Source organism: Lissotriton helveticus, chromosome 11, assembly GCF_964261635.1.
Source record: "Lissotriton helveticus chromosome 11, aLisHel1.1, whole genome shotgun sequence".
NCBI classification, from domain to species: Eukaryota; Metazoa; Chordata; class Amphibia; order Caudata; family Salamandridae; genus Lissotriton; species Lissotriton helveticus.
Genome location: NC_136072.1, coordinates 66,826,767 through 66,854,464, shown reverse-complemented (window position 1 = coordinate 66,854,464; position 27,698 = coordinate 66,826,767). Strand labels below are relative to the sequence as shown.

The 27,698-nt window shown below is 43.2% G+C and overlaps 1 protein-coding gene across 1 annotated transcript in view; it reads right to left on the bottom strand.

The window, feature by feature from the left end:
* The window catches only part of VWA5B2 (von Willebrand factor A domain containing 5B2), a 397,568-nt gene that overhangs the window by 125,519 nt on the left and 244,351 nt on the right, over positions 1-27,698 (bottom strand). Inside the window, exons 6-10 of the mRNA XM_078665491.1 lie at positions 25,370-25,501; positions 20,816-20,940; positions 16,960-17,136; positions 11,568-11,678; positions 6,998-7,200 (exon numbers count right to left, since the gene is read on the bottom strand). Of these exons, the coding sequence (XP_078521617.1) occupies positions 6,998-7,200; positions 11,568-11,678; positions 16,960-17,136; positions 20,816-20,940; positions 25,370-25,501 (748 nt within the window). The remainder of the gene's footprint in view (positions 1-6,997; positions 7,201-11,567; positions 11,679-16,959; positions 17,137-20,815; positions 20,941-25,369; positions 25,502-27,698) is intronic.

The following is a 27,698-nucleotide window of genomic DNA, read 5'->3' as shown; positions in this document are numbered from 1 at the left end:
TCTCAATTTACATGTGCAAGTGGCATTTCTTTGCAAGCTTAAGGGCAATTTTACTGTTCACAAAACAAGGATTTACACAGGCAACAAGGCTTAGAGCCTGATTACGACTTTGGCGGTGTGGGAATGGAGCGGTCAGGCCTCCACGCTCGCCTCCCACACCGCCAAAGTCCACCGCTGGCAGCCCGCTCACTAGATATCGAGTTTTCTTGTTGTCTGGCGGGTGTTCCTTTGGCAGTCCCATGGCGGTGCCCTTGAAAAAGGCACTGCAATTGGGAGCGACAAAGCCCGTTCGGGCACGACATGGACTCTGCATTTAATGCCATGCAGGAAAGGGGGTGCATGCACACAGGGGCCCCCCCTGCATGCATCCCCTTGGCCTGAGGCACCAGGAGGCCCTGTAGGGCCCCCTTAGTCCCTTCAGCACCAGCCTTTTCATGGTGGGCTCACTGACACTGACAGTGACTGTACCAACACAACTACAAACCATCACACCTGTACAAGGGTGACATTTTAGGCTATGGCAGGCCCCCAAAGCTATAACAATGGCTGGTATTAGTACATTAAATTTTTTAATATATTGAATTATTAAACTAATTTATTTTATTTATTTTATTTTAAAGGTTTTATATAGTGCTGGCTAGACCCGGAGGTATCAGAGCACTTTACATGAGTATCAGATCATAGTTACAGGTTACATCGTTACAAAGCTTACACAGTTCTTAGAGCCTGGTAACATAGTTACTTGTAAGGTCGAGATAAAAAAAAGCACAAATACGTAAGGGGAAAAGCAGGCAAGGGGAGAGATTCAGGGGAGGGGGGTAGGAGCAGGGGAAGTAGATAGATATTGAAGGCAGGAAAGAGGAGAGGAGGGTGATAGACACAGCATGGGAAGAGGAGGGGAAGGGTGACGGGGACACAAACCGGTAGACGAGTCAGGAAGTCCAGAACAGGCGGTCGCCTATTCTCGTACAACGCCCCCAGACTATGGAATGCCCTTCCTCTCTCCCTGAGGCAAGAACACAATCACCTCAGGTTCAGGAAACAACTAAAGACCCTACTCTTCCCCTGAGCCCTTCCCTCTTGCCTCCTCACCCCTCAGGACAGTGGTCGCTAGCGCTGGGATGCCCTAGGGTAGCTATGCGCTCTATACAACCCAAAATCAAATCAAATCAAATCAAAGCAACGTCCAAAGTCCAGTAAGCTGTGATCCCAGGGGAAGTGGTATCACTTCCCTATCTCTGTTGCAAGAGGCTCCCTTTATGCAGTGGACTCTCTCAGAGGGGTCTCTGAGACTCCAAGGCCTACATACTGGATCCCTCCCCAAAAAGGGGAGAGGGAGTGCTTTGGCAAGGGGTGCCATACAATACCTCAAGTGTGAGTGGCTCCCTTGGTGCAGTGGACTCTCTCAGCGGGTTCGCTGAGACTCCAGAGTATAAATATTGCATCTTCCCTAAATTAGACAAACAGCCCACCATGTGGCAGACTTTCTTACATGCCTGTGTTGACAATTAAGTGCCGGAAACCACTGGCTCAAATTAAGCACTGGTTTGGAGTCTCATTCTTCATACAGCAGAACTATCCTAGGCCTTACAGACCTACCTGCTCTGGCTGTACACAGCAGAGCTATCTGCCACGCACAGATATCACATAGCAGGTGAATTAAAAAAATTACAAATTGGAGCAAGAGAAAACAATCCTCTGTGAACGACGTAAAAGAGCGTCATTTATGCAGGTGGGTACAGATGGTCGGCACGGGAAATTTTGGGGGACTTGAATTCACTTTTCATCATCTGACTCAGAGCAAGAGAGACAAAGGCAGAAAAGGGAAACAAGGGGAAGAGAAAGGAAAACAGCGACAAAGGGAGAAAGTAGGGATGAAAAAACCCTACAGGAGTGAGGTAGAGACAGGATGTGTAGAGAGGTGGAAGAAAGTGGCAGGAGGTGGAATCAAGATGAAGCAGCCTTGGTATTCTCAAAGCCCAGCATTCAGGCACGACAGTCGCAAACTCCTAACAAAAACTTTGGGCCCCTGCACTTTTTTTTGCATATTAAGCAATGTAACCTTGAGAGAGCCCGTACGGTGAAAGAGGTATCCGGAGTTATGCTCCCACCCACCTACCCTCCAAAGTTAGCTGGGTTGCCAAATTGTGTGTTTCCAAACTGTATTTATTTATTGATTTATAAAGTTTTATATCGCGGAACTAGATCTGGTGAGGGTATCAAAACTCTTTAAAAATGTTATATCAAAAGAAATAAAGTGAGAACTAGGCACATAGATATGAGTAGCTAACAGGAGAGCGTGAATGTTGTCCGTACTCGTTGTAGGTCCGGAGGTATTCAGGAGTGCGTTAGCCATTCTCGCTTAGAGTTCATCGTGGATCCTGGTAGGTGAGCTGCGTCTGGTAGGTACCCAACTCATTTAGCTCAGATAAAGACTATTTTAGTGCCAGTTGGGAGGGCAACACATATGTGACCACATACAATCTCAAACATGAGCTTAAGAATGGCATAACCAAATGACCCCTCCATTTACCTGCGAGGGCTGAATGGCTGTGTCACTGTGGATGACATTTTCCCAACGTGACGTTTGCTATTCTCTAGTATTGTTGCAAAGAACTGTTTATTTTTATCTTAAGGAAATGTAAGTTTAATGATGGAAATATTGTATTGTATTGTAATTGCATTTATATAGCGCTTACTGCCCCTGACGAGGCGTCGAAGCCCTTTTTCGGTGAGTAGCACGCTACTCCGGAACCCATAAAGGATTAGTGTTGAATTAGTATAGTGAAATATGAAAGTAATTTGAGTGGTGGATAGGCTAGTCGGTTATTTGTATTGAGAAGGATAGCAGATGGATAGAAGAGGGAAAAAGGTTTGCATTTATATAGCGCTTGTTATCCCTGATGGGGTGTTGAAGCGCTTTTTGGTGAGTAGCATGCTACTCCGGAACCCATAAAGGATTAGTGTTGAATAAGTATAGTGAAATATGCAAGTTATTTGCGTGGTTATTTCATATGGTTATATGCTTTGCCATCATTCCCCATGTTATGAGGAAGTGCAAGGTGGCCTTGCGTGGCTTCATAAATCTCATTTTCAGTTGCATTGGGCATGTACCACGTTGCATGGTGCAAGCACAAGGCAACTGGGGTCATAAATATGGCCCCCTAGGAGTTCATGACAAGTCAGCGGCATTTCAGACCAGCCTATAGTATAATTTCAGCATTGTCACTGATGCATCAGGCAGGACAGCACTTTTACCTCCGAAGGGCCAACAAATGCAATAACTTTAAAATGAACAGGAAACTAGTATTAAGAACCTTGAGAGCACTTTAGAGGAATGAAATGTGTGATATGCACATCATATGATCAATATACGCGTCCTAGTGACAGCCAGGATTGTCCTTAGAACTGGACATTCACAGAACTAACTTAAGACAAAATCCTAAACTTACTACCATTTTGGTATTCACAGAAGGCACTTACTCATTTTGGTATTCACAGAAGGCACTTACTCATTTTGGTATTCACAGAAGTTGGGAGTCCTAACTTTAGGACTCCTAAATACCTTCTGTGAATACCGAAAGTCTTAACGGTAGGATTTTTCTCAGTTTAGGAGTCCTAAAGTTACGAGTCCCAACTTTACCACTCTTAAACTGAGAAAAATTCTAACTTTCGGTATTCACAAAAGGCATTTAGGAGTCCTAAAGCTAGGACTCCTAACTTCTGTGAATACCAACATGAGTAAGTGCCTTCTGTGAATACCAAAATGGTAGTAAGTTTAGGATTTTGTCTTAAGTTAGTTCTGTGAATCTGGCCCACCGTGTATGGTATATGTTTACTGCTAAGGTATGTTGTGGACCACATAAGTACCAAAGTAATCAGAAAACAGGCCTCTGTTCGTCTCACCATGAGTGAACAACTAAAGCGGGTGTTATCTTAGAACATCTTATGCCGCACCCCAATGGGTCTATTATCCATTCCTAGTTTTGGGTGTATTTATTCACTGTATATGGTTTGTATAGGGGTTGTATTGAGGCTGCCCTGTGGAAAACAGAATTTAAATGGGTACATATCACCACATGGGAGGACATAATGCAATGGTTCACATAGCCTACCTAGCCTTGCTTATCACTCAGTAGCCATCACAAGGATTATTACTTTTCTCCTTTTATGTATGGATTAAACTACTTCAAATATTTATTTATTCTTTTCAGCTTTCTTGGGAAGCAAACTTCTGGTTAGATTGCTAAGTGATCTTCACCTGTAGAGTATCTATTACAATCTTCTTTAATTGGTTTAGCTCTGAAAGTTAGACCTTGGACTCCTTCTCACACTGATCTGAAACTAGCTACAGAGGCATTGACTTTGTGTGCAATGAAAACAGCATTAAAACGTCTGAGCCAGTATCAATGAAAATAATATTGATACTGGTCAATAAGAAAGGACGGTCCTGGTATCATTTATACCCTGTTTTCTGAAATAAATGTATTTAGTAACTAAGCAATGAAGAAGAAAAATAAAATGTCAAAATGAATGAGGTGTGCAATACTCATCCTAGCTTCTCTTTGTGTATTAACAGTGGTGCTATATAATTATTCTATTGACATGCTGTGTTGGAGACCTAATGAAGGCTCAATGCGTTACTGCACATATGAGCCAAAACATTAATTTCTTTCATAATATATAACTATTCTATTAACATTCTGTGTTGGTGGCCTGATGAAGGCTCAATGCGTTACGGCACATATGAGCCGAAACGTTCATTTTGTCATAATATATAACTATTCTATTAGTGTTCTGTGTTGGTGGCCTAATAAAGGCTCACTGCATTACTGCACATATAAGCCAAAATGTTAATTTCTTTCATAATATATAACTATTCTATTAGCATTCTGTGTTGATGACCTAATTAAGGCTCAATGCGTTACTGCACATATAAGCCAAAATGTTAATTTCTTTCATAATATATAACTATTCTATTAGCATTCTGTGTTGATTACCTAATTAAGGCTCAATGCGTTACTGCACATTTAAGCCAAAACGTTCATTTCTTTCACAATATATAACTATTCTATTAAAATTATGTGTTGGTGGCCTGATGAAGGCTCACAGCATTACTGCACATATAATCCAAAACGTTAATTTCTCCCATACTGACCTACCAGGTATACACAAGGTACATAGAAAATTAGAATTCATCACTACTTCTCTGTAGGCGTGATAAAAATGTTCATGGCAATACTTTGCTTAATTGACTGTTTTAATGTTCTATTGTGCACTCTGGTACAGCTACAGTACCACTCGATTTCACAGGTTGACCATGCTGCAGTGACATGATACAACGGTTTTAACAAATTCTTTGTGGACTTCATTACATGTTGAATAATAAATTGACAAATCATGCATTTTCTAAAAAAAAATGCTCTAGAATTGTTGCTGATTTTCTAACTAATTTTCTTTTCTTAACTTCGCAATAGCAGGATGTGGGTCGGTTGTTAGGATCACTCTGTAAAGTTAGGATTAAGTTATCTCAAAACAAACTCTATTCCTTAGGATGATGTATCAGGCAATCTGTACACAAAAGGGTGGAATGGTTCAATCTGCCTTTAAATTAAAGGGCATATGTAGTGTTGGCCATTTAGTCCGGTGCCAAGGAGAAAGAAGCCACCAATATAAATCAAACTTTTCTGGGATAATACCATTTACTAAACAGTCGAGCCTTTAATGATCATTACCACAGACACAATAAGAAAAAACCTTAATAAAACACGTAAAACATTTCCTCAAGATTAAAATCCCAAAATGCCGATGATTTTCGGCCCTAGTTAGCACCTGTGGTATTGAGCCGTCCTCAACCTCGAATGCTTTCTGTAATGTTTAGTAGTAACTTAGTATGTAAGAAAAAAAGAAAGTAATTATTAAGTAATAATTAACAGTTCTTGATTGTATAAATTAATACATAGTAAATAAATATTAATTCACTCTTACTACTCAATAATTAATAATTAAGTAATAATTAAGTTTAGCAAGTAGTAATTAAGTAAGCAAGTAAGTATCTTTTCATGCAGAAAAGTTGTAATAAAACATGCTACTGATATCACCACTGCAACTTTTTTCCCCATATCAAAGTTTTTTTATTCTTGACAAACTTTGCAAAACATAGTGGACAATGTCTGCTAAAGGTTGGTAAGCGGGAAAATTATCTCAGCATAAAAATGACTAATTATTGGAAAACTTTTTTTCCCAAAACATTTTCTGAGAAAACGTGCTCCCAAAGGCTTTTCGTGTGAGAAATTTATTTTCTTGGCATAGGAAAACTTTGTAAAGTTCTCAATTTGTCAAACTTTGAAACTTTTGACAAACTTCAAGGGGAAACTATGAAACCTCACACACTCCTGATAATAATTGCCTTGGAAGGCAGAGGTGGCCTAAGGTAATGCTATGGTATGGTGGCATTCATAGTGTCACTTACATTGATATTCTGAAGGGGTATTGATAATTGAAGAATTGTTGATAGTCTGGATCTGAGAGAGGGACACTGATGGTCTGATTGGAGCACTGACATTCTGATTGGACCATTAATGGTTATATAGTTTTGTGGGTGAACAACCTTTACAACGCAACTTTTACCACGCAGTGCCTTTACGACGCAACTTTTACAACGCAAACCATTACAACGCATTGCGCTGGGGGGCGCTCTAGGATAGGGAATAGGTTTAATGTACTATCCAACACCTTCCCTACTATCCACGGGGACTGGAGTTGGAATAGTAAATTAAACAATTCACTATCCAGCGCCCAAAAGCACTATGCGTTGTAAAGGCATGCGTTGTAAAAACCGCGTTGTAAAGGCATGCGATGTAAAAGCATGCGTTGTAATGTCATACATCCAGTTTTGTGTCATAATACCAGGAAAAGATGGTAGAGCTTGTGAAAATGGAGAAACCTATGGAAACATTCTACATTGTTTTCACTCTGATGCCTTGGCCTCCCTTACCTGGCCGTGCTGGCATACCGCCTCACCAGCTCGATAACCTTCCCAGAGTTATTCACCGTGGCATCCGTGAGGATGAAGAGCTGTCTCGGGTACCCGCGATGCAATGGCTGCGCAAAGACCCACGTCAGAGCTGCCAGGATGTTCGTGCCCCCCATGTCAGCTCTCATCTTTTGGATGTATTCGAAGGCCAGGGCCAAAGTCTCCTGAAATGCAACCAGACATAGTATTGGCATGGGCATGCATCACAGGCCCCCCCCCCATCACAACTGGAACTTGGTACATTTGGACAACTTCATTGATATTAGCAAACCAGATACTGGCAATCATTAAAGGGTTAGTACCCCTAAAATAAACAAAGTAAAATACACCATATATTGCAAGACACCTTTGAGTACCATGACTATATTAAGGTAAAAATCCTGCAGCATTTCCACTCAATACGGCTATGATACTCATTGGTAGATTGCAATAACTTGATCGTGTAAAGTACCAATATCGTTGGGGTCCACCCTTCAGTTTCCTTCAGAATGCTGAGAAGCTAGCCATTAGAATATGAACTTCACCCCACTGATTTGTTTTTTTAGGGCATATGGAGATTAAGCGACTTGCCCGGAGTCACAGGATAATGAACCGACGTTGGGGCTCAAACTTAATTCCTACTTCCAAAGACAACCACTCTAGCCGTTAGGCCACATTCTCCCTAGCACTGTCGTGCCCTCCCTTACATAATAATGAAGCTAGAGATTTAAACTGAAACCCTATAGGAAATAACGTGAATTTACATTAAAAATAATTTAAATTGTTAAAAATATAAGTAAATGTATTGTTAGTATATATTTATATTTAGTTTTTAATTAAAAATGTAGTTAATAATGCTATAGCACTTGTTTCTTTAGTTATACATTTAAAATAAATATATAAAGATAATTTACATTAATATGTAACATAAAAATATTTTTACGCTATTTTTCTAAGTTGAAAAAAACGTTTCTATTTTTTATTCATACTTTGCCATGCAGGCATCTCCACCACCAAGGTGGAGGTCTCACTATGGTAAAGTAAAGGCAACCTTTTCCAATACTTTACCATATGGAGAGCTCCATAACGATTGTGAAGTCACTCTATGGTAATGTATAGAGAAAAGTAAAAACGTTTATTCAACTGCATTAATAATTATTGAAAGTGATGTATACAAATAACTTAAAGTCATTTTATTATAACTTAATTTATTTATATTTAAGAAAACAAATTGTTACGTTAATTTTTATATGCAAAAAAAGTTAGTAAAATATTTTACAGTTAAATTTAAAAATATGTATTATATATATATATATCCTTGTAAACCGCTTTTCACTTCCACTCTGTTTTTGTCCAAGCAGATGCGGACCACAGGGTATGTGCTTCAAAATGTATTTATTTGTCAACCATACGTGTTTCGGTCCAGCCGGACCTTGATCACTATTACTATTAAAATTAATGTAATGTCATTTAACATATGTCCTATGGATTTTATTTTAAGTCCTTAACTCCATTGATTTCTATGGAAGAGTGGCGCAGTACCAGTACTTGACCATGTGTGGTAATGGACGTACTTCAGCTCTGAGCTTGAGTCATTTACTACCACTTTGGGTACCTTTCTGGTTGTAGTAACTTTAGAAGTGCAGTTTGTGAATAGAAGTGGGCTCACTCAATCGTGGGTGGGTAGACATCCCTCCCTAAGCTGCTCCTTGACCCTCGATTAACACTCCTTACTCCACCTTATTCCCCTCCCCTTTATTAGTAAGTATTCTACATTTTCCTTTTTGTCCCTCCCACATTGTCTACAAAAACATACACTTACCTGCACAGAGACTCGGGCAGAGATCTCCATGCAAAAAAAGACAGGGGAGGCGAAGGCGCAAACCAATGGCGTAACGGAAATGAAGGGAGCCCACCTGCAAAATACATGGAGGAGGCCCACCACACTCTGGACCCAGTTAGGAGCTCTCATGCCAAGGGCCTTCTGCCCTTGCACAGTGCAGGAGGGGCCCCCCTGGAGCTCTGGGGCTATAGTTACGCTGGTGGCGCAAACGCAGCATGTAGGTTTGTGAATAGCAGTTTGAAGCACGTTTCGGAGTACTATAAAACATATTACAAAATGCAGTTTGTGAATAGGCCTCTACAAATCTCACGATTGTAAGCCTTTAAAACTGTCTGAGATGCTGCGATTACATCTTCCAGACAGTGACTCAAGTGGACCCGTTCCAAATCAAAGAACAAGTTCATGTACATTGTCTGCAGGGCATTGCAGATGGAAACATGCTTCTTTGGCTAAGTAGCTGATCCTTCTCACCAGCATTGAAGAGCTACGACCATGCTGCTAGCGACTCACAAGGCACGAGAAATGCCAATTGGCAGCACATAGCTTGAAATGCGCTGCCCCTCATGGACAGAGTGGACAAAGTTCATTCAGCCACCCACTCAGGGTTCCATTACTGGACACAGGTTGGTAGGTGGGAAAATGCTGACAAAGTACCTCTTCAAACAAGCTTTTACAACAGCAACTCTCAAGATCAGAAGAATCTTGCTAATGCTCAGTGTACACGTAGAAGAGGAGGGTGTTAACAATATAGTTAAGCGCTAGGATGCCCTTGTGGTAGCCATGCGCTCTACAAGTGCGTATTCATTCATTCATTCACTTGTAGTAAGAAGTAAACATTACATGTAATCCACCGAATTCTAAACAAGTTCAGGATTCCTCCCCAGCCCAAGTACCAGTTCTGCATATAGGGAGCTCTCGTAATGACCGAGACATATTTCATATCCTATAGTCCAACAGACCCAGCCAATGCAACCACACCGAAAACAGGACACAACCATCAACCCAACATTTGTAGCTAACAGACTAGAACCACAAATCCCAGTACCTCCTTCCAAGGGCATTAGACATGCAACAGGGAGACAAACACACTGGACCTGTCTCACAAAGGTAAGCTTACCCTTTTGGGTAAGTTTACAATTTTTTTAAGATTCACACCGCGATTTTACGAGAAGTATCTTTATGACTGCCTATACAGCGCAATTGTAAAGATAACGATAATGCTCCTAAAATTCCCTTGTGAATTGCAAACAAATCATAAATTTACACAAAAGTGAACGTTTACCTTTGTGAATCAGACCAACAGTTGCAGCTAATTTAATAATGTATCTGGATGTTTGATATAGTGCTTTGCAATGCAACACGGACACTTCAGAACGTTGTACTGTATGATATTCCAAGATTCTGGAATAGCCGGATTCCAGTCATCGCCAGGGCTTGACCCTTATCCAGTATTCATCACTTGCTACCATCAGCTCTGGAGCCTAGTCAAAGACTAGCCTGAATAACTCCATTCTTAGGCGTTTTAGAAGGTTTCTGAAGGACAGATACATGATTTCAGCCTTCAAAGTCAGTCCATACGGTTCCACAGCTTAAGACCGTGAACTTTTAGGGATCTGACAGTGTGTTTTATTCTCTTGACGTTTTGTTGAATAGTCCAATGTACTGTAGCTGACCACCGATTACTGATTGTGATGTAATTGGGTGAGGTTTTTTAGGTGCCCTTGGATCACTGCAAATTTAAGAATTTAAGCATGGTGCTGATTTGGATTTAAAAAGGCATTTAAGTATAAGTTTCAATTCCTAGGCTTTTTCTCTTCTGGGTTGTGATGTTCAATGTTTTGTGGCCATTCAAAACCCAGGATAGCTTTGTGGGGGTGTTAAGATAGAATGTCGGAAAAAGAAATACCGTGGGACAAAATATCATGTCAAGAATATCAAGGACAAAAATATTGTTACGATAAGTTTCTATAGGTAAGCAAAGTTTTACTATATATAACTCTACATATATGCACCTTGACAATATATATATCCTTAAGGTATGTAGATGTGGAATACTAAATCTACACTTACCTATTTCCACTTACCTTCTCCATATTCTTGACCCGATATTCTGTTCACACGATATTTTTGTTTCCGATATTATGTCAGTGATCCCTTTGTGGTTTGTTCAGTCTCCTCGATGATCTAAGTCTATGTTTCATACAATCAAATGTTGATGTTGGTGTCATCAGCATACATCTGAAAGGGTACCCCATGTTGTCCACAAGTATAAGATGAAAGTAACAGTCAAAGTACTGAGCTGTGATGCACTCGCTAGGAGTCTTCCCGAGCAGGTAATGTTGCAGACTCAATTTTTACCTGTTGACTGTGATCATTGAGGAAAGAGGGAATCCCGCTCTAGTACCCTCCTGGTACCACTAACTCTCCTGGTGATCATTGGAGCCTCCTCAATAATATAGGCCAATTTTGTTACATGAACTATAAGATCAAGCAAGGCCAGGGAGCATCAACCTTCACACATTTCTGTCAGGATGTCCTGTCTATTATCGGGCAATGTGGTTTCTACTCATCTTGGGAAACTAAAGTCTGACTCTTGATTGCATGGGATAAGGTTTTGTTCCAAATATCTATGAAATTGTTTTGTGACCTCTTTTTCTAGGATTCTGAGTATGAATGTGAAATGATCAGAACTTGCTGTTCGGTACTCACCGCATTGCAATGCTTGCTCATCGTGAAGAGCGTGCGGATGTTGGAGCCAAACCCAACTATGTTTAGCATGGTCCCGGGAGGTAAACTCTTTACAGCAACTTGCATGGCGTCCTGTGTGGAGGGAAGTGTAGTAGTCAGCACACACAATATAAACAGTGCAACAAGTCAAATAGGCATAGAAAATAGCAAGAATGCCAAATGGCATCAAACAACATGGCTATTTTGGAACAGAAGTAATCCACTTGTAATGCATGTAACCACAAAGAACTGCGGGGAACAATCTATGAGCTAACAATCTCACGCGGTAATTGCAAAACCAGTAAATGTTCATACCGCAAGAGTCAATATTTACTAGGTGTACTTCTACTGCCCCAACTTTTATACCTCAGAATGGGAACAACACGTTAAGAGTTCATGTTTTACCCTTTTCCAATTTATGTAATCTCTGAATGTGTGTGATTTGGCTCTAAATTGGTGCCAGGTTTTACCTGGTGAAAATTATGTGGCCAACCCCCTAGATGCGCAATTACTACATCACTTAGACTCCCAATACTGCTGCAAGCTCGTGTTTGCCCCAGATCAAGATTATCGCGGGAAGGGGGGCATGGCCAAGCAAGATGGCTGACCGGATAAGAGCTCTTGAGCTCCCCTGGCCCAAGGCTTAATCCTACAGAATCTTTCAGGTGAAGGAGGCCCAACTTGTTGTCTGGGCTGCCCTTCGACGGGGCAAAGGGTTTGTGAGTTTTGCACTGGCAATCGGAGTGTGTGGCCTCTGATTGGTGTCGCACTTGCTGCCTGGAGGCCGAGGCCGCCGACAGTGATTATGAGACTGGCTCCTGGCAGGATCGATCTGCAGCGTGCTTGGACCCGGGCTGATTCCGGAGTTTGAAAGCTGCCATGGCGGAACCGTGGATGATCAACCAGCTGAAGGACTGAGTAGGAAGCAATCGGGTGTCATTGGTCGCTCCGGGCAGGAGAGGTGGCGACAAGTATTCTTGTGGCCTCTACAGTGCAAAGACTGGTGTGGGGTTCCTCCCCTCCCAGGGCCTGGACAGTTTTGGCTGAGGTGAAAGGGACCTAACCGGGGAGCCCTATGGATGTAGAGGTTTTGGTGGACCTCGGCATCTGAAGGTCATGAAACCCCCAGCAGCACGGAGTGGAGGAGAGACTACTGAGACAAACAGACAAGGGTCTCTGCCTTGGTGACCTCCCCCGGGGTGTCCAGGAGGGACGAAAGGAGCATCCTCTGGTGGGAAGCACTGGAGAGGCTTGACTTCTGGCCCAGGTAAAAGAGTACAGAGGCAAGTGCGGGCCACAGGAATAGGGGTGGGCGGTAAACTCAACTCCACCGATGGAGTTTTTCTCACATGCGGCTCGTCAACGTTAAACTACCACTCGAGTTGAAAATCTACTTGAGCGGCAGAAAGAAGCAGCACCCTCTGGCACGCCACTTGGTGCCATTTACGCTGATTTAAAGGCACAGGGCCAGCTCCCGGAGCTATAAATCAGATCGGAATTCTGCTGCTCACAGAACTCTGCAGAGTCTTAAAGAGTTTTTTAGATAACACCGTGTAATTCTATGGAGTAAAACTCCACGAGTTCCGCCCACCCCTCCTTGAGGGTAATTTCGAGTAGAAGGCATTGGAAGCCACGAAGGCCTGATTGACACAAGTAATAAGACTGTATATAGTAGAGCTGTGACCCTGGCAGGGGATAATTGTATGTTGTGGTGCTGTGACTGAGGGCTCTACCCCCTGGGTGCCTACTGAGACTTCTTGGGGCGTGAGTGATCTCTGGCTGGTCTGGGGTATCTTTGATCCTCCAGGCTCCGATTTGGGAGCCCGGCCTGAGATGCTGGACTGCATTTGGACTATAAATTGGAGTGTTGATCGGTGATGGCCTACAGCGCGGCTGCACTTGGGGAGCACCATAGCATCAGGACAGACACAAGCTCTGTCCACCAGCACGGGGAGAGACAAAGTTCCTAGAGGTTCTCAGGGGAATACAATTGTGCAGTTCGCCGCACCCCAGGCCCTCCCGCAGTGGAACACGTCACACAGAGTTGCAGAGGGAGCAAGAGTGAGATGTACTACTGGTGTAGCCCTTCAGAATGGAGCTGCTTAAGGCCATCATGGGCAGTTGGGCAGCCCTGGAGTAGAAGATAGAAAAGCTCTCCCCTGATGTTAACCTGCGGTGGGTGGACCTGCAGAAGGTGGTGGAGAGAGATTGCAAACAGTAGAAGGCTCGACAAAGGAGCTGCAAGAGGAGATGAAAATTCTGAGACGACAAATGGCAGGTCTTACCAGAGCCACAGCCATCCTGGAGGATCTTGCGGAGGACTTGGAGAACCGCTCCAGGTGGAACAATCTTCACCTCCTGTGGTTCCCAGAGCAGGGAGAAGGAGTGAATGTGGAGCAATTCCCAGAGGACTGGATAAGATGGGAGCTCAATCCAGTGGACATGTTGCCCATATTTGTGGTGGAGAGGTAGCATAGGGCATTATCGGTGAGGTCCCCTCTTGGAGCTCCACCTAGAGCCTTGATAGCACACAGAGATGCTATCCTTAGGGCAGCGTGACTCATCCTGCAGAAACGATTTGGGAATCACACCATTACAGTCTACCCTGATTACACTCGGAACGTGCAAGATCAGAGGAAATCTTACATAGAAGTCAAACAGAAACTCCGTGCACTGGGACAGCAATATATGCTGCTGTTCCCTGCATGCCTTAAGGTCCTACAACCCAATGTGATTCCTATTTCTTGCCTGCAAACACTCCTGTCCTGGAAACCTCACTACGTGATTACCTCCTGCTGATCTCTTCCTCAGGGTGTCTCCTCTGAATAACCTCCATTTTACATTTCTTATATAGGAAACTATATTGGATCCAAGCCACCGACCCCTTGCACCATTTCCAATGATCCAAGTAGAAGAGGCTGCTCTTTCAGCAATCAACATCATGAACATCTCCTCCAAGGTAGCTCACCCCTTGATCTCCCCCATGAACATCTCCTCCAAGGTAGCTACCCCTAGTTCACCTTCATGAACATCTCCTCACAGGTAGCTAACCCCCTAGATCACATTCATTAACATCTCCTCCAAGGTAGCTACCCCTAGATCACCTTCATGAACATCTCCTCAAAGGTAGCTAACCCCTAGATCACATTAATTAACATCTCCTCCAATGTAGCTACCCCCTAGATCACCTTCATAAACATCTCCTCAAAGGTAGCTACCCCTAGATCACCTTCATGAACATCTCCTTCCTCCAAGATAACTAACCCCTAGAACACTTTCATGAATATTTCCTCCAAGTGAGCTAACCCCAAGATCACCTTCATGAACATCCCCTCCAAGGTAGCCAACCCCCTAGATCACCTTTATGAACATCTCCTCCAAGGTAGCTAACCCCTAGATCACCTTCATGAATATCTCCTGAAAGGTAGCAAACCCCTCGATCTCCCCCATGAACATCTCCTCCAAGGAAGCTACCCCTAGATCACCTTCATCAACATCTCCTCAGGGGTAGCTAATCCCTAGATCACCTTCATGAACATCTCATCCAAGGTAGCTAATCCCTAGATCACCTTCATGAACATCTCCTCCAAGGTAGCTAACCCCTAGATCACCTTCATGAACATCTCCTCCAAGGTAGCTAACCCCTAGATCACATTCATTAACATCTCCTCCAAGGTAGCTAACCCCTAGATCACATTCATTAACATCTCCTCCAAGGTAGATAATCCCTAGATCACCTTCATGAACATCTCCTCCAAGGTAGCTACCCCTAGATCACCTTCATGAACATCTCCTCCAAAGTAGCTAACCCCTGGATCACATTCATTAACATCTCACCCAAGGTGGCTAACCCCTAGATCACCTTCATGAGCATCTTTCTTCTAGTCTCCTCTCATTTAGATAATCACCATGGGAATCCCATAACTAATAAGTCCTCAATTTAGTCACCTCCATTAAACATCTCTTACCAGCCTAAATCACCTCAATGAATATTTTCCCTAAGCATCTCTCACTTATATATTTATATAAGTTTTATATAGCACTTGCTAGACCCGAAGGTGTCAGAGGGCTTCACATGATTGTGATACAATACAGTAAAACAGTCACGCAATTAACATATTATGCGAGAGTTCAATAGATAATGGTACACCCACCGTTCAATGGCTAATAGTACACATTACAGGTGATAGTAGATTAACCAACAACTAGAGACACCATTCGAGAGAATCTAATAGACAGCATAAGCAAATAAACAGCTGCTTAAGACAGAGGGTCTAGATCTGATCAGGCGATAATTCACCAAGCTCCGTAAGCTTATATCCCCTCCATGGACATCCGCCCTTCTACTTTGTTTTCCAGATATGCATGAAATATGTATTGCATACTTTGCATGGAGAACTGGTTCTCAGGTTAAAAAACATGGCATATGGCTTTAAGGTTATATAGGGTATGAAAGAGGAGCAGAAGCTCACACTAGATGATGAATTGACCTAGATGTGTTTTAAGATAGCTCTCTAATTGTTTAGATGAAAAGCTACTGTCACAAACACACAACTCTATGTGTCAAAAGTACACGACTGCTACTCCTGCCAATAGAGAGTGTGATAGAGCGTGTGTATTTAGGATTGCCACAGCTACCATGTGACTGGGATGTGTTCAGTATGTAAGGTGAAGAAGGACATTGGAATGTAGGGAGCTCCACTGAAAACATGAGGTCCAGAGGGCCAATAATGGTTGGTATAGACTATCCTTCTGATCCAAAATCCCAAGGGCTGTTTTACTGTTTCTTCATGTTTAACCTCTACCGCGCTACCGCGTTTTCCCGCTGTGCGCTGGAATTTCAAAAATACGCTGTTTATGACAAAGCCAGCTCGTCATCCGCGTAGCGCAGGTAACGCCCATGACGAGCTGGCTTTGTCATCCACATCGAAGGGGTTAATTTAGAATATGTTACCCCCAGTGGGAAGAATGTGCTAATAGTACTATAATCCTTCTGCCTCAGACTACACCGGTCATTAAAGGCCTGTGGGTCGGCCTATAACCGGGACAGAGTGCCTTTAATGACCGATGCAGCCTTCAGCAGTGAGCTATAATGCTAGATTGAATCATTCATCAGTGCTGTACAGCAAAGATCAGGTGCTGATCTCAACTTGAGAAAACACCAATGATCATTAATGCCCACCAGCAGCTGCAGAGATATTCAGATCTCTACAAACTACAGGTTATGTGTGTTCCTGAGGACTCATTACTTGCTAAGTTTCTTACATCTGATGGTTGTGTCCTACACTGATGTGTCACAAATCTTCCTGCTGCAGATAGATCAGTGCAGGTAAAGTAGGCTCCTTCTGTCCAATGAACTCAGAGGAGATCTCACCTTGATCTTCTCAATGTTGGCGCCGCTCATGCTGCCGCTCCTGTCGATGATGAATATCACCTCTCGCGTGACCGTGCGCAGGTCCATGGCCGCCTGGCAGAAGTCGGGGCAGAAGTTCAGCATCAGCGCAGGGTTATGATATATGTCCTTGTGAAACCGCTTCTGCACAAACGACACCTGTATAGAAGAAAGAAGTGCTAAGTAATGGACCCAGAAGGAGGTCTAAAGGCTTTATCTATGTCCAGGGGAGCAGTTAGTGGTTAATGGGTAGAATCCAGAATAGGTACTGTTGTTTACTACTGTTGCCCAAGGGCGTTATATATGACCGCACGCCATCTGGGTGGTCGAGAACTCCGTTGGTGCTACTGACCAGGCTATCTAGGTTGGGCAGTCAAGGCAGAGAGCAGTATTAGTTTTGAAACCCTTTGTGACAGCAATCATTGGAATAAATTCAGGGTCAGTAAGAACTATGAGCCTCATTTACAAAAGTAATCTGAGACAAAATCCTAACTTTACGACTTTCGGTATTCACAATGTGCATGAGTAGTAAAGTTAAGATTCCTAACTTTACTACTCCTAAATATACTTTTGGTATTCACAAACGGGCACATGCATCATTGTCAATTGCATTCGCAAACGGTGCGAATCGCAATTTTCGGTCGTTTGAGAATGCAATTGTCAAAATTGGGATGCATCCTGTTTTTCGCAATTTTAGAAATCGCAATCATGTTGCGATTTCTAAAATTGCAATTGCACTTAAGAAATCGCAATTTGAGATTTCTTAAATGCAATGCATGAACATTTTAAATTTGCGAATTCGCAAATAGGGAGAGGTAAAATACCATGAAGTTGACCTTCATGGTAATTTGCGAAAACTTTCAAAAATGCCCAAAAGTGCATTTTTGAAAGTTTCATTTTACACACACACATGCCCTTGGGGCATGTGTGTGTGAAAAATGCACTAAAAGTTATATTTCAGGGGTGCAGGGGGGGTCCTTTGGACCCCCCCTGCACCCTTGAAATTGCATTCTCAATTTGTGATTCGCAAATTGCTAATCGCAAATTGAGAATGACTTCCCATTCATTCCTATGGGCCTCCAGGCCCATAGGAATCAATGGGAAGGGATTCCTTAATTGCGATTCGCAAATTGTGAATCGCAATTAAGGAATTTTAAGAAATCGCAAAAAAATTAGTGAGATTTCTTAATGCATAGCCTTTTGTGATTTCTTAATTGTGATTCCTTAATTTTCGCAATTAAGAAATCGCAAACGGCAACAATGATGCATGTGGCCGTACGTGCCTTTATGAGTAGTAAAGTTAGGATTCCTAAATTTACTACTACTAAACGCACTTTGTGAATACAGAAAGTCATAAAGTTAGGATTTTGTCTCAGATTACTTTTGTGAATCGGGCCCATTTACTTTTAACCCGAGGAAGTCCCTATTTACATGTTGGGAAACCAGGATAATTAAAGTGAGGCAGATAAAAAAATGACACCTTCCTAGATCTTTTGAGGCTAGATGTGATCCCGGATATTTTTTAGTGCTTTGAAAAACTAACTGCGAACAATAAAACATGTTCCAAAAGTGACGCTACAATGTCCACTGAGCACAGTCAGTGGAAGCCTCCTTGAGTACAATATACTGGTCCATGTCAGACAAATCCCCTCCAACCTAGTGAATGAGTTTCTATAATATGCCTCTTTAGCTGTGATACTTTTAGGGTTGTGCCTCAGTTACTCGCGCAGTCCTGGGTTCAACCGAGGTTGTTGAGTAGGCGTCTAGCATGCCTCAGAGATGGCAGTTCCAAAGTAGAATGGTAGAACTCGAACTTGATCCCAACCCTAAAATTTAGAGTTCCTTCGGGTTTGGAAAAACAAAATTGGACAGAGCTTCACGTTGTTGGGCATATATTCAATGAGATCACTGGAGATCCGGTGATCCTTTAAAGGTGGAACCAGACAGTTTTCAAGGAGACCACGCCTAAGCCCAAATGGTCTAAATAAAATGGATATGGGGGTACACGTTTTGGAAAATAGTTAACATGGCAGCAGACGCCTGGTGGTATAAAATGTAAAGGCCCATATTTCGCTACGGGTTGGTCACAGTCACAATTATGCAGTGGCGGTGGCACCTCCACCTGGGGCATCCACGACTCCCACTAGTAACTTGTTGAAGTACTAATTTAGGTTAGGGTAAGGTTCGCCTGTTCAATTCATCTTCAAACATGTCTTCGTCTTGTCCCACTTGTACGTGTCCTCCATGTCAGGGCAGTTTATCCCATGGTGCAAACAAAAGATAATGGGAGGCTGCTTGCAATACTTCTAACCACTGTCAATAGCTTGAGTTAGCACAGTTTGGACATAACTATATGCAAATTAGTCTTGATCCTGCTCCAATGGGAACAGTCCAGCCCTAACTGCCAGGCCAAGCTCTTCCTGAACCAGAACTCAAGCGAACCAGGACCGATTTTGCCTTAGTTATGGGCTCATCAGCCAGGTACAGCTTGGTTCCAGTGACACGGTGAGCATGGGAGCCATATCTGGGCATACCCGTGCCACTTAGGGTGGTATATGAAACACACATAAGGTGATGGGAGTCTGCTTGCAATAAGTCTAACCACTGGCAATAGCTCAGGGTAACACTCCAACCCATTGTTCTTTTGCTCACCATGGCACCACAGTTTGGACGCAGCTATATGCAAAATATTTAATTTATTTAAGAGACATAATATGTGCAGCTACCACAAGGGGTTAACCAGCAATGGATAGAGGCAGCTAATGCTGACCCCAGCAGACAGCTAGAAAAGCCAAGTCATCAGATTCTTACGAAAGGCAAGTAAGGAGTTGCAGTTCCTAGGAGAGGCTGGGAGAGAATTCCACAGCTTAGGACCAAGGTAAGCAAAGGGACGTCCCTTCATGTGAGTAAGTCGAAAACTAGGCGTAGTGAACAGCGAGAGGCTGTATGATCTCAGCAGACGTGTGGGCGCATAGGGAGTCACCAGCCCTTGGATGTATAAGGGAGCTAGGCCGTGTCTGGCGTTGAACATATAGCACAGTGCCTCGAATTCAACGCATGTTGCAATCTTAAGCCAGTGCAGATTGTGAAGCAGAGGAGAGACTGAGGTGTACGTCGGTAGCCAAAAGAGTAACCGGGCTGCTGCATTCTAAATGATCTGTAGACGTCGAACCGAGGTCTTATCCGCGCCCAGGTACAGCACATTGCCATAATCCAATCTAGATATGACCAAAGCCTGAATAACCATTCTCTCCGCTAAGGGGATTAGCCAAAGGATCTTTTTCAGTCACTTGAGGACAGAAAAACCAGTAGCAGTAACCTTAGACACCCGTGGCTTCGAGGAAAGCTTATCGTCAATAATAGAGCTGAGATTCTTGACCTTAGTGCCGGGGTGGGTAACGGCCCAAGGGAGTCCGGCCAGTGGCTGGGTCCCCAGAGATCAGGGTTGTTTACCACAACCAGGCTTGGGAGGCAGGTAAGAGTCATTTTAATGTATATTGAATTCATAATTAAGTGTTGTTGTGGTCATCTCTAAATTAGCCAGACAGCGCCACCTTGTGGCAGACTGTCACAAGCACCAGTGTTGACAAGTAAGTGCCACTGCCGAGCACCTGAATCCACCGGCTCAAATTAAGCACTGCCCATCTGTGAACTGCAGAACGGAACCAAAAAGAACTCTTCATTTAGACCTGTGAGGGCATGTCTCGCTGTATAAGAACACAAGCAATCCCAGACATGTTTTAGCCTTGTTGGGTCTCATCAGTGGGGCGCAGCCTGACCCTCTGGTGGCTCTGCCAGTGGGGAAGCCACACTAAAGCACCACGAAGCATTGGCTCACCATCCTGTCCGTCTCACACTCCTTCCTGGCCATTCGGATGTAGTCTCTGCGGTTCTTGATGTGCGCCTCATACTCTGGGAAGGACAGGGACCCCTCTTCGAACAGCAGGTGAGGCCTGTGGGGCTCTGAGAGCAGACACAAGAGTCATCGTTCAGTGGTCGAAAAGGTAAAAATATAGAATGCGTGCTAAAGAAATATCATCATTAGTAAATACATACATCACTCACATAAACCAGTTCTTTAAATCAGAAGATACTCATAGGTACTGAGTACCACACTTCTTTCATTTGAAAGGGAGAGTACCAACACTTCTTAGCAGGGGTTCACTACTTTTAATGGGAGCGTACAGCACTCCTCAGCAGGGGTTCAATACTTTTAATGGGACAGTACCAGCCCTTCTCAGCAGAGGTTCAATACGTTTAATAATAATAATAATAATAATCCACATTTGTAAAGCGCACAATCACCCGTAAGGGTTTCTAGGCGCTGGGGGCCGTCGGGAAGATTAAGCAAGCTATTGCCCAGAGTCACATGGTGCTGGGCTAACCTGCCGCCGGAGCCGGGGATCGAACCCTGATCCCCAGATTCCAGCGTCAGTCGCCCTGGCCACGGCGCCACACCTCTCCCTCGTTTAATGGGAGAGCACCAGCAGCTCTCAGCGGGAGTTCAATACTTTTAACAGGAGAGTACCTGCACTTCTTAGAGTAGGTTCAATACTTTTAATTGGAGAGTACCTGCACTTCTCAGAGTAGGTTCAATACTTTTAATTGGAGAGTACCTGCACTTCTTAGAATAGGTTCAATACTTTTAATTGGAGAGTACCTGCACTTCTTAGAGTAGGTTCAATACTTTTAATTGGAGAGTACCTGCACTTCTTAGAGTAGGTTCAATACTTTTAATTGGAGAGTACCTGCACTTCTCAGAGTAGGTTCAATACTTTTAACAGGAAAGTACCTGCACTTCTTAGAGTAGGTTCAATACTTTTAATTGGAGAGTACCTGCACTTCTTAGAGTAGGTTCAATACTTTTAATTGGAGAGTACCTGCACTTCTCAGAGTAGGTTCAATACTTTTAATTGGAGAGTACCTGCACTTCTTTGAATAGGTTCAATACTTTTAATTGGAGAGTACCTGCACTTCTCATAGTAGGTTCAATACTTTTAATTGGAGAGTACCTGCACTGCTCAGAGTAGGTTCAATACTTTTAATTGGAGAGTACCTGCACGTCTCAGAGTAGGTTCAATACTTTTAACAGGAGAGTACCTGCACTCCTCAGAGTAGGTTCAATACTTTTAATTGGAGAGTACCTGCACTTCTCAGAGTAGGTTCAATACTTTTAACAGGAAAGTACCTGCACTTCTTAGAGTAGGTTCAATACTTTTAATTGGAGAGTACCTGCACTTCTCAGAGTAGGTTCAATGCTTTTAATTGGAGAGTACCTGCACTTCTCAGAGTAGGTTCAATACTTTTAACAGGAGAGTACCTGCACTTCTCAGAGTAGGTTCAATACTTTTAACAGGAAAGTACCTGCACTTCTTAGAGTAGGTTCAATACTTTTAATTGGAGAGTACCTGCACTTCTTAGAGTAGGTTCAATACTTTTAATTGGAGAGTACCTGCACTTCTCAGAGTAGGTTCAATACTTTTAATTGGAGAGTACCTGCACTTCTCATAGTAGGTTCAATACTTTTAATTGGAGAGTACCTGCACTTCTCAGAGTAGGTTCAATACTTTTAATTGGAGAGTACCTGCACTGCTCAGAGTAGGTTCAATACTTTTAATTGGAGAGTACCTGCACTTCTCATAGTAGGTTCAATACTTTTAATTGGAGAGTACCTGCACTTCTCAGAGTAGGTTCAATACTTTTAATTGGAGAGTACCTGCACTTCTCAGAGTAGGTTCAATACTTTTAATTGGAGAGTACATGCACTTCTCATAGTAGGTTCAATACTTTTAATTGGAGAGTACCTGCACTTCTCATAGTAGGTTCAATACTTTTAATTGGAGAGTACTGCTCAGAGTAGGTTCAATACTTTTAATTGGAGAGTACCTGCACTTCTCAGAGTAGGTTCAATACTTTTAATTGGAGAGTACCTGCACTTCTCATAGTAGGTTCAATACTTTTAATTGGAGAGTACTGCTCAGAGTAGGTTCAATACTTTTAATTGGAGAGTACCTGCACTGCTCAGAGTAGGTTCAATACTTTTAATTGGAGAGTACCTGCACTTCTCAGAGTAGGTTCAATACTTTTAATTGGAGAGTACCTGCACTTCTCATAGTAGGTTCAATACTTTTAATTGGAGAGTACCTGCACTTCTCATAGTAGGTTCAATACTTTTAATTGGAGAGTACTGCTCAGAGTAGGTTCAATACTTTTAATTGGAGAGTACCTGCACTGCTCAGAGTAGGTTCAATACTTTTAACAGGAGAGTACCTGCACTTCTTAGAGTAGGTTCAGTATTTTTAATTGGAGAGTACCTGCACTTCCCAGAGGGCCTTCAAAACATTTAATGGTTTAAAGGGAAGTAACACTTCTTCTAAGTAGCATGGGGTACTTCAGGACTGTGAGTGTTTGCACTTCTATAACTCCATTTTAGCCACTGACTAAAACTGACTGTTGGCTGCCAAACACTGTTCCTACAAGGCTGCCAGGGAAAGCCATGCACTCCTACAAAATTTTGCATAACTGCATCATCAACAACTTACACAAATCTTGTGAAAATGCTGCCTTAATGAGTCAGATGAGTGCATTACATCTACCTTGCAGACCCAGCACCAAAACCTTACAGACTAAACCGAATCAAAACACTTTTCTAAATCCAATCCTACTCTTCTCCTAAAAACACACCCACTAGGACTTGAGAGCTCTGTCCTCTACTGGGACCCAAAGGAAACCACCTTTCCCTGTACCTATCTATGTATCATTTCACGCTTTTTGAACCTACCTCTTCTATCATTGACCTCCCCTTCATTTATACTCACAGTCCGCTCCTGCTACTTGTCCTCCAAAGCCTACTGACCTGAGCAAACCCCCAAACCCAAGCTAGCCTGTCCACACAGTGATCGCGTCACGCCCTTATACCCCCACAAACCTATAACTCATCGTAAAGTCTTCAAGCCCCAAACCTAGCTTCACAGACTCTTATTCCAGCACTCCTCGCCCTCAGGGGTCATCCTACTGCACCTGGCCAGGTCCAGCACTTCTGCAACACTCCACACAGCAGCTCCCAGAAGGCCTGCTGTGAGGCCTGCACCATCACTCCAGGTCACCTACAGCTAGTGCTTCCATGGCATTCCATACAGCTCCCACATAGGTAGTGCTTTTACACCATTCCAAACAGCAGCTTGTAGACAACCAGCGGACAAGCGCCATTCCATACCACTGGCCTATAACTAGCCTAGCGGGCCTACATCATACCACACCGCTAGCATATAGCTCCTATATTACTGCCTAGTGCTCCCCTAGTGGCCTCACCACAGCTCTCACATAGTCGGTGTTCCTTCACCGGACCCTACTACTTGCATGTAGCTCCTACACTGCACACTTCTACTACTCCTCTAGTGACCTTCACCACAACTCTCACACAGGTGTTCCTTCACCATACTCTACAACTTGCATGTAGCTCCTACACTGCACACTACTACTACTCCTCTAGTGACCTTCACCAGAACTCTCACAGTCGGTGTTCCTTCACCGTACTCTACAACTTGCATGTAGCTCCTACACTGCACACTACTACTACTCCTCTAGTGACCTTCACCACAACTCTCACACAGGTGTTCCTTCACCGTACTCTACAACTTGCATGTAGCTCCTACGCTGCACACTACTACTACTCCTCTAGTGACCTTCACCAGAACTCTCACAGTCGGTGTTCCTTCACCGTACTCTACAACTTGCATGTAGCTCCTACACTGCACACTACTACTACTCCTCTAGTGACCTTCGCCACAACTCTCACACAGTTGTTCCTTCACCGTACTCTACAACTTGCATGTAGCTCCTACGCTGCACACTACTACTACTCCTCTAGTGACCTTCGCCACAAGTCTCACACAGTTGTTCCTTCACCGTACTCTACAACTTGCATGTAGCTCCTACGCTGCACACTACTACTACTCCTCTAGTGACCTTCGCCACAACTCTCACACAGTTGTTCCTTCACCGTACTCTACAACTTGCATGTAGCTCCTACGCTGCACACTACTACTACTCCTCTAGTGACCTTCACCGCAGCTCTGTCACAGTCGGTGTTCCTTCACCGTGCCCTATAGCATGCATATAGCTCCTACACTACTCCAGAGCGCTCCCTATATATACCAGTTTATGACCATCCCTACAGCTCTCCCACAGGTGGTGTTCCTCCACTTAGGCATATAGCTGTCCCAGAGCTAGCGCTTTGGCGCCATTATATAGCGCCCTCTTATAGATATCACTCGCGCAGGCACCACTCCATGCAACTGTCCTGTGCCAGGTCGCCAGGCTGCTCTTGGTGCCAGCAGCGCCCCATGGTGGACCAGGCTCAGTTTTTGTGATCTGCATTCTGCTGATTTACCACTAGGGTGCAGTATGATCTCCAGGTTTCGGTCACACTTGTGCTTTTCCGCCAGGGTGATACAGATTGTGGAGGCAGAGCTGGCGTAGGGGTGCGCGTCGGCACGGAGGGAGTGAGACGGGCTTTCCAAACCTGCAGGGGGAGACAGTGAGAGAGACAGAGTGAGGGACAAAGAGAGGGAATCAATGACACCTGAAGAGAGAAACCCAACAACAGGGTGTAACACAAAGTGTCGGAAAGTGTTGAGGTTTTGTGCATTTTATATTTTATTAATTATTAACAACATGCAGTCAATGGTATGGCATATATACACTGATATTGTGCTATTACACGTAAAACTATTTTGCTGTATTAAATTTAAAGTGTGTTTTTCTAGTTTATGTTAACTCGGCCTCAATTATGCCTCGACGCCATCTTGTTCAAAATGGCTGCCTTCCCCTGCCTGTTCACTGCTCATTATTTCTATAGCACCCAGTCAAGCAGAGTCATGCTTGTTTATTTCCTTTGACGTTGTTCTTGCTGTTCTTGAAGGAAACTTTCCAACAGGGACACAGTAAAGTTGCGCTTCTCAAGGCCCTTCCACTAGCTCACTGTACAGTGTTCATTCACACCCCCAAAAATGTTGTTCTTATAGCTAATTTCTTCTGCCATCTCTGGATGGCATTAGCATAGAGTGGGCAGAATTAATAATCATGTAGTGGGATAGTGCTTAGATGCTAAGGCATTGTGACGTTTTAATTATAAAGTTGTGCTCTGATTTGCTGTGATTGTAACCCTTTTGTTCACTTTATGAGCTTGCAAAAATTGGTGATTTCGAATCCAAGAAACCGGTATATAAACCCTCGATTTGGAGGGTGAACCAGAAGAATTTCCGATGCTACTAGGAAGGCTGTCCATTTTCTTATTGATTTTTCTGCTCATTTGTGATTTAGAAATGTGATTTTTCACATTATTCTGTATTGCTCTATTTACAGAGAGCCTTTATAGAGCTGAATCATTGCATTTGCATTTATGATTTCTGTACCACACCTTTTAAATTATTATAGAAAATCTTTTTAATTTCTATTCCTGCACCAGGAACTCAATAATTGAGACTGTTTTGACATAATTGACTGTATTTTTGATATGCTGAAAGGTGCTTTATCTTGGAGACTTATTGCCTCATTAAATTGAGGGTTAACACCGTTTGCAATTCATCCACCCCTGGGCGTGTTTTTGAGGTAGTATTTTGGGGTGCATAATTCTAGGACTACCCTGCGCCCTCAAAAGTAAGACACAGCCTTTGCAACAAACTACAGGGATTGAGACAGGCTCAGACAACCTGCAACACTCAGAAAAAGAGAGTGAAACACAGCAACAGAGCAAGGTACGTCGATAAAAAACAAGACAAAGGGGGATATAGTGACAACCACTGAGACACAGCAAAACACACCAAAGAGAGTAAAACACAGAGGATAAGACAGTGAGAAACAGTAACAGAGTCAACACAAGTGAAACTTAGCAAAGGTGTTTCACAGCAACTCTTTGAGACACAGTGAGTGAAAAGCAATGACAAAGTGAGGCAGAGAGAGTGAGACCTAGCAATCCGTGACTGATATCCCATCAGCCTTATTACAAGTACATGTAAAGCTTCAACATCTAAATCAGGCCCTCTGTAATAGAAAGCGAGACAAAGAGTGAGCATTACAGGAGTGACACGATTGTTCAATGAGGAAAAAAAGTGAGACACAGCGACTGAAAGCGATACAGAAAAATAGAGTGAAGGACCACAAAAGACAAGTGGGACACAGAAATCGATGTAATAAACACATCAACAGAGGCTGAGGCACAGTGTTAGAGAGTGGCACAGGAACAGGAAGTGAGGCACTGTGACCCTGAAGTAAGATGGAGCCCAAGAAAAGTAAGGGTCAAGAAAGGAAGACCCAAAAGCAGCACTCACCCTCAAGATATTCTGAGAGACAAATGAAGTCTAGAACCTTTAAAGACTAATGTGGGGCAGGTGATGTGATATATGGTATGCTACATGAGTATTAAAGGTTAATATAGAGCTAGGTGGCCTTGCAGTATTCAGCTGTCTCCTTGTGTCCATGTAATGAAGAAAGAGGGACTTTGGTTCAAAACCCTTAGGGATTGCTTGCTGGACTTGTCATTCACAATTTAGATCTGCCCAGAAGACAGAATACATTGAGTGGGACAATGGTGAAGCCTTCTTCAACTATTATTTTGTGAGATGCGTCATTTACATTTTGAATCAGCCTACAGGACCACAATTGGGTGATTAAAGTGTCAGTCACCATGAGGGACAGCATTTTTTCTCCTTATATCAGAG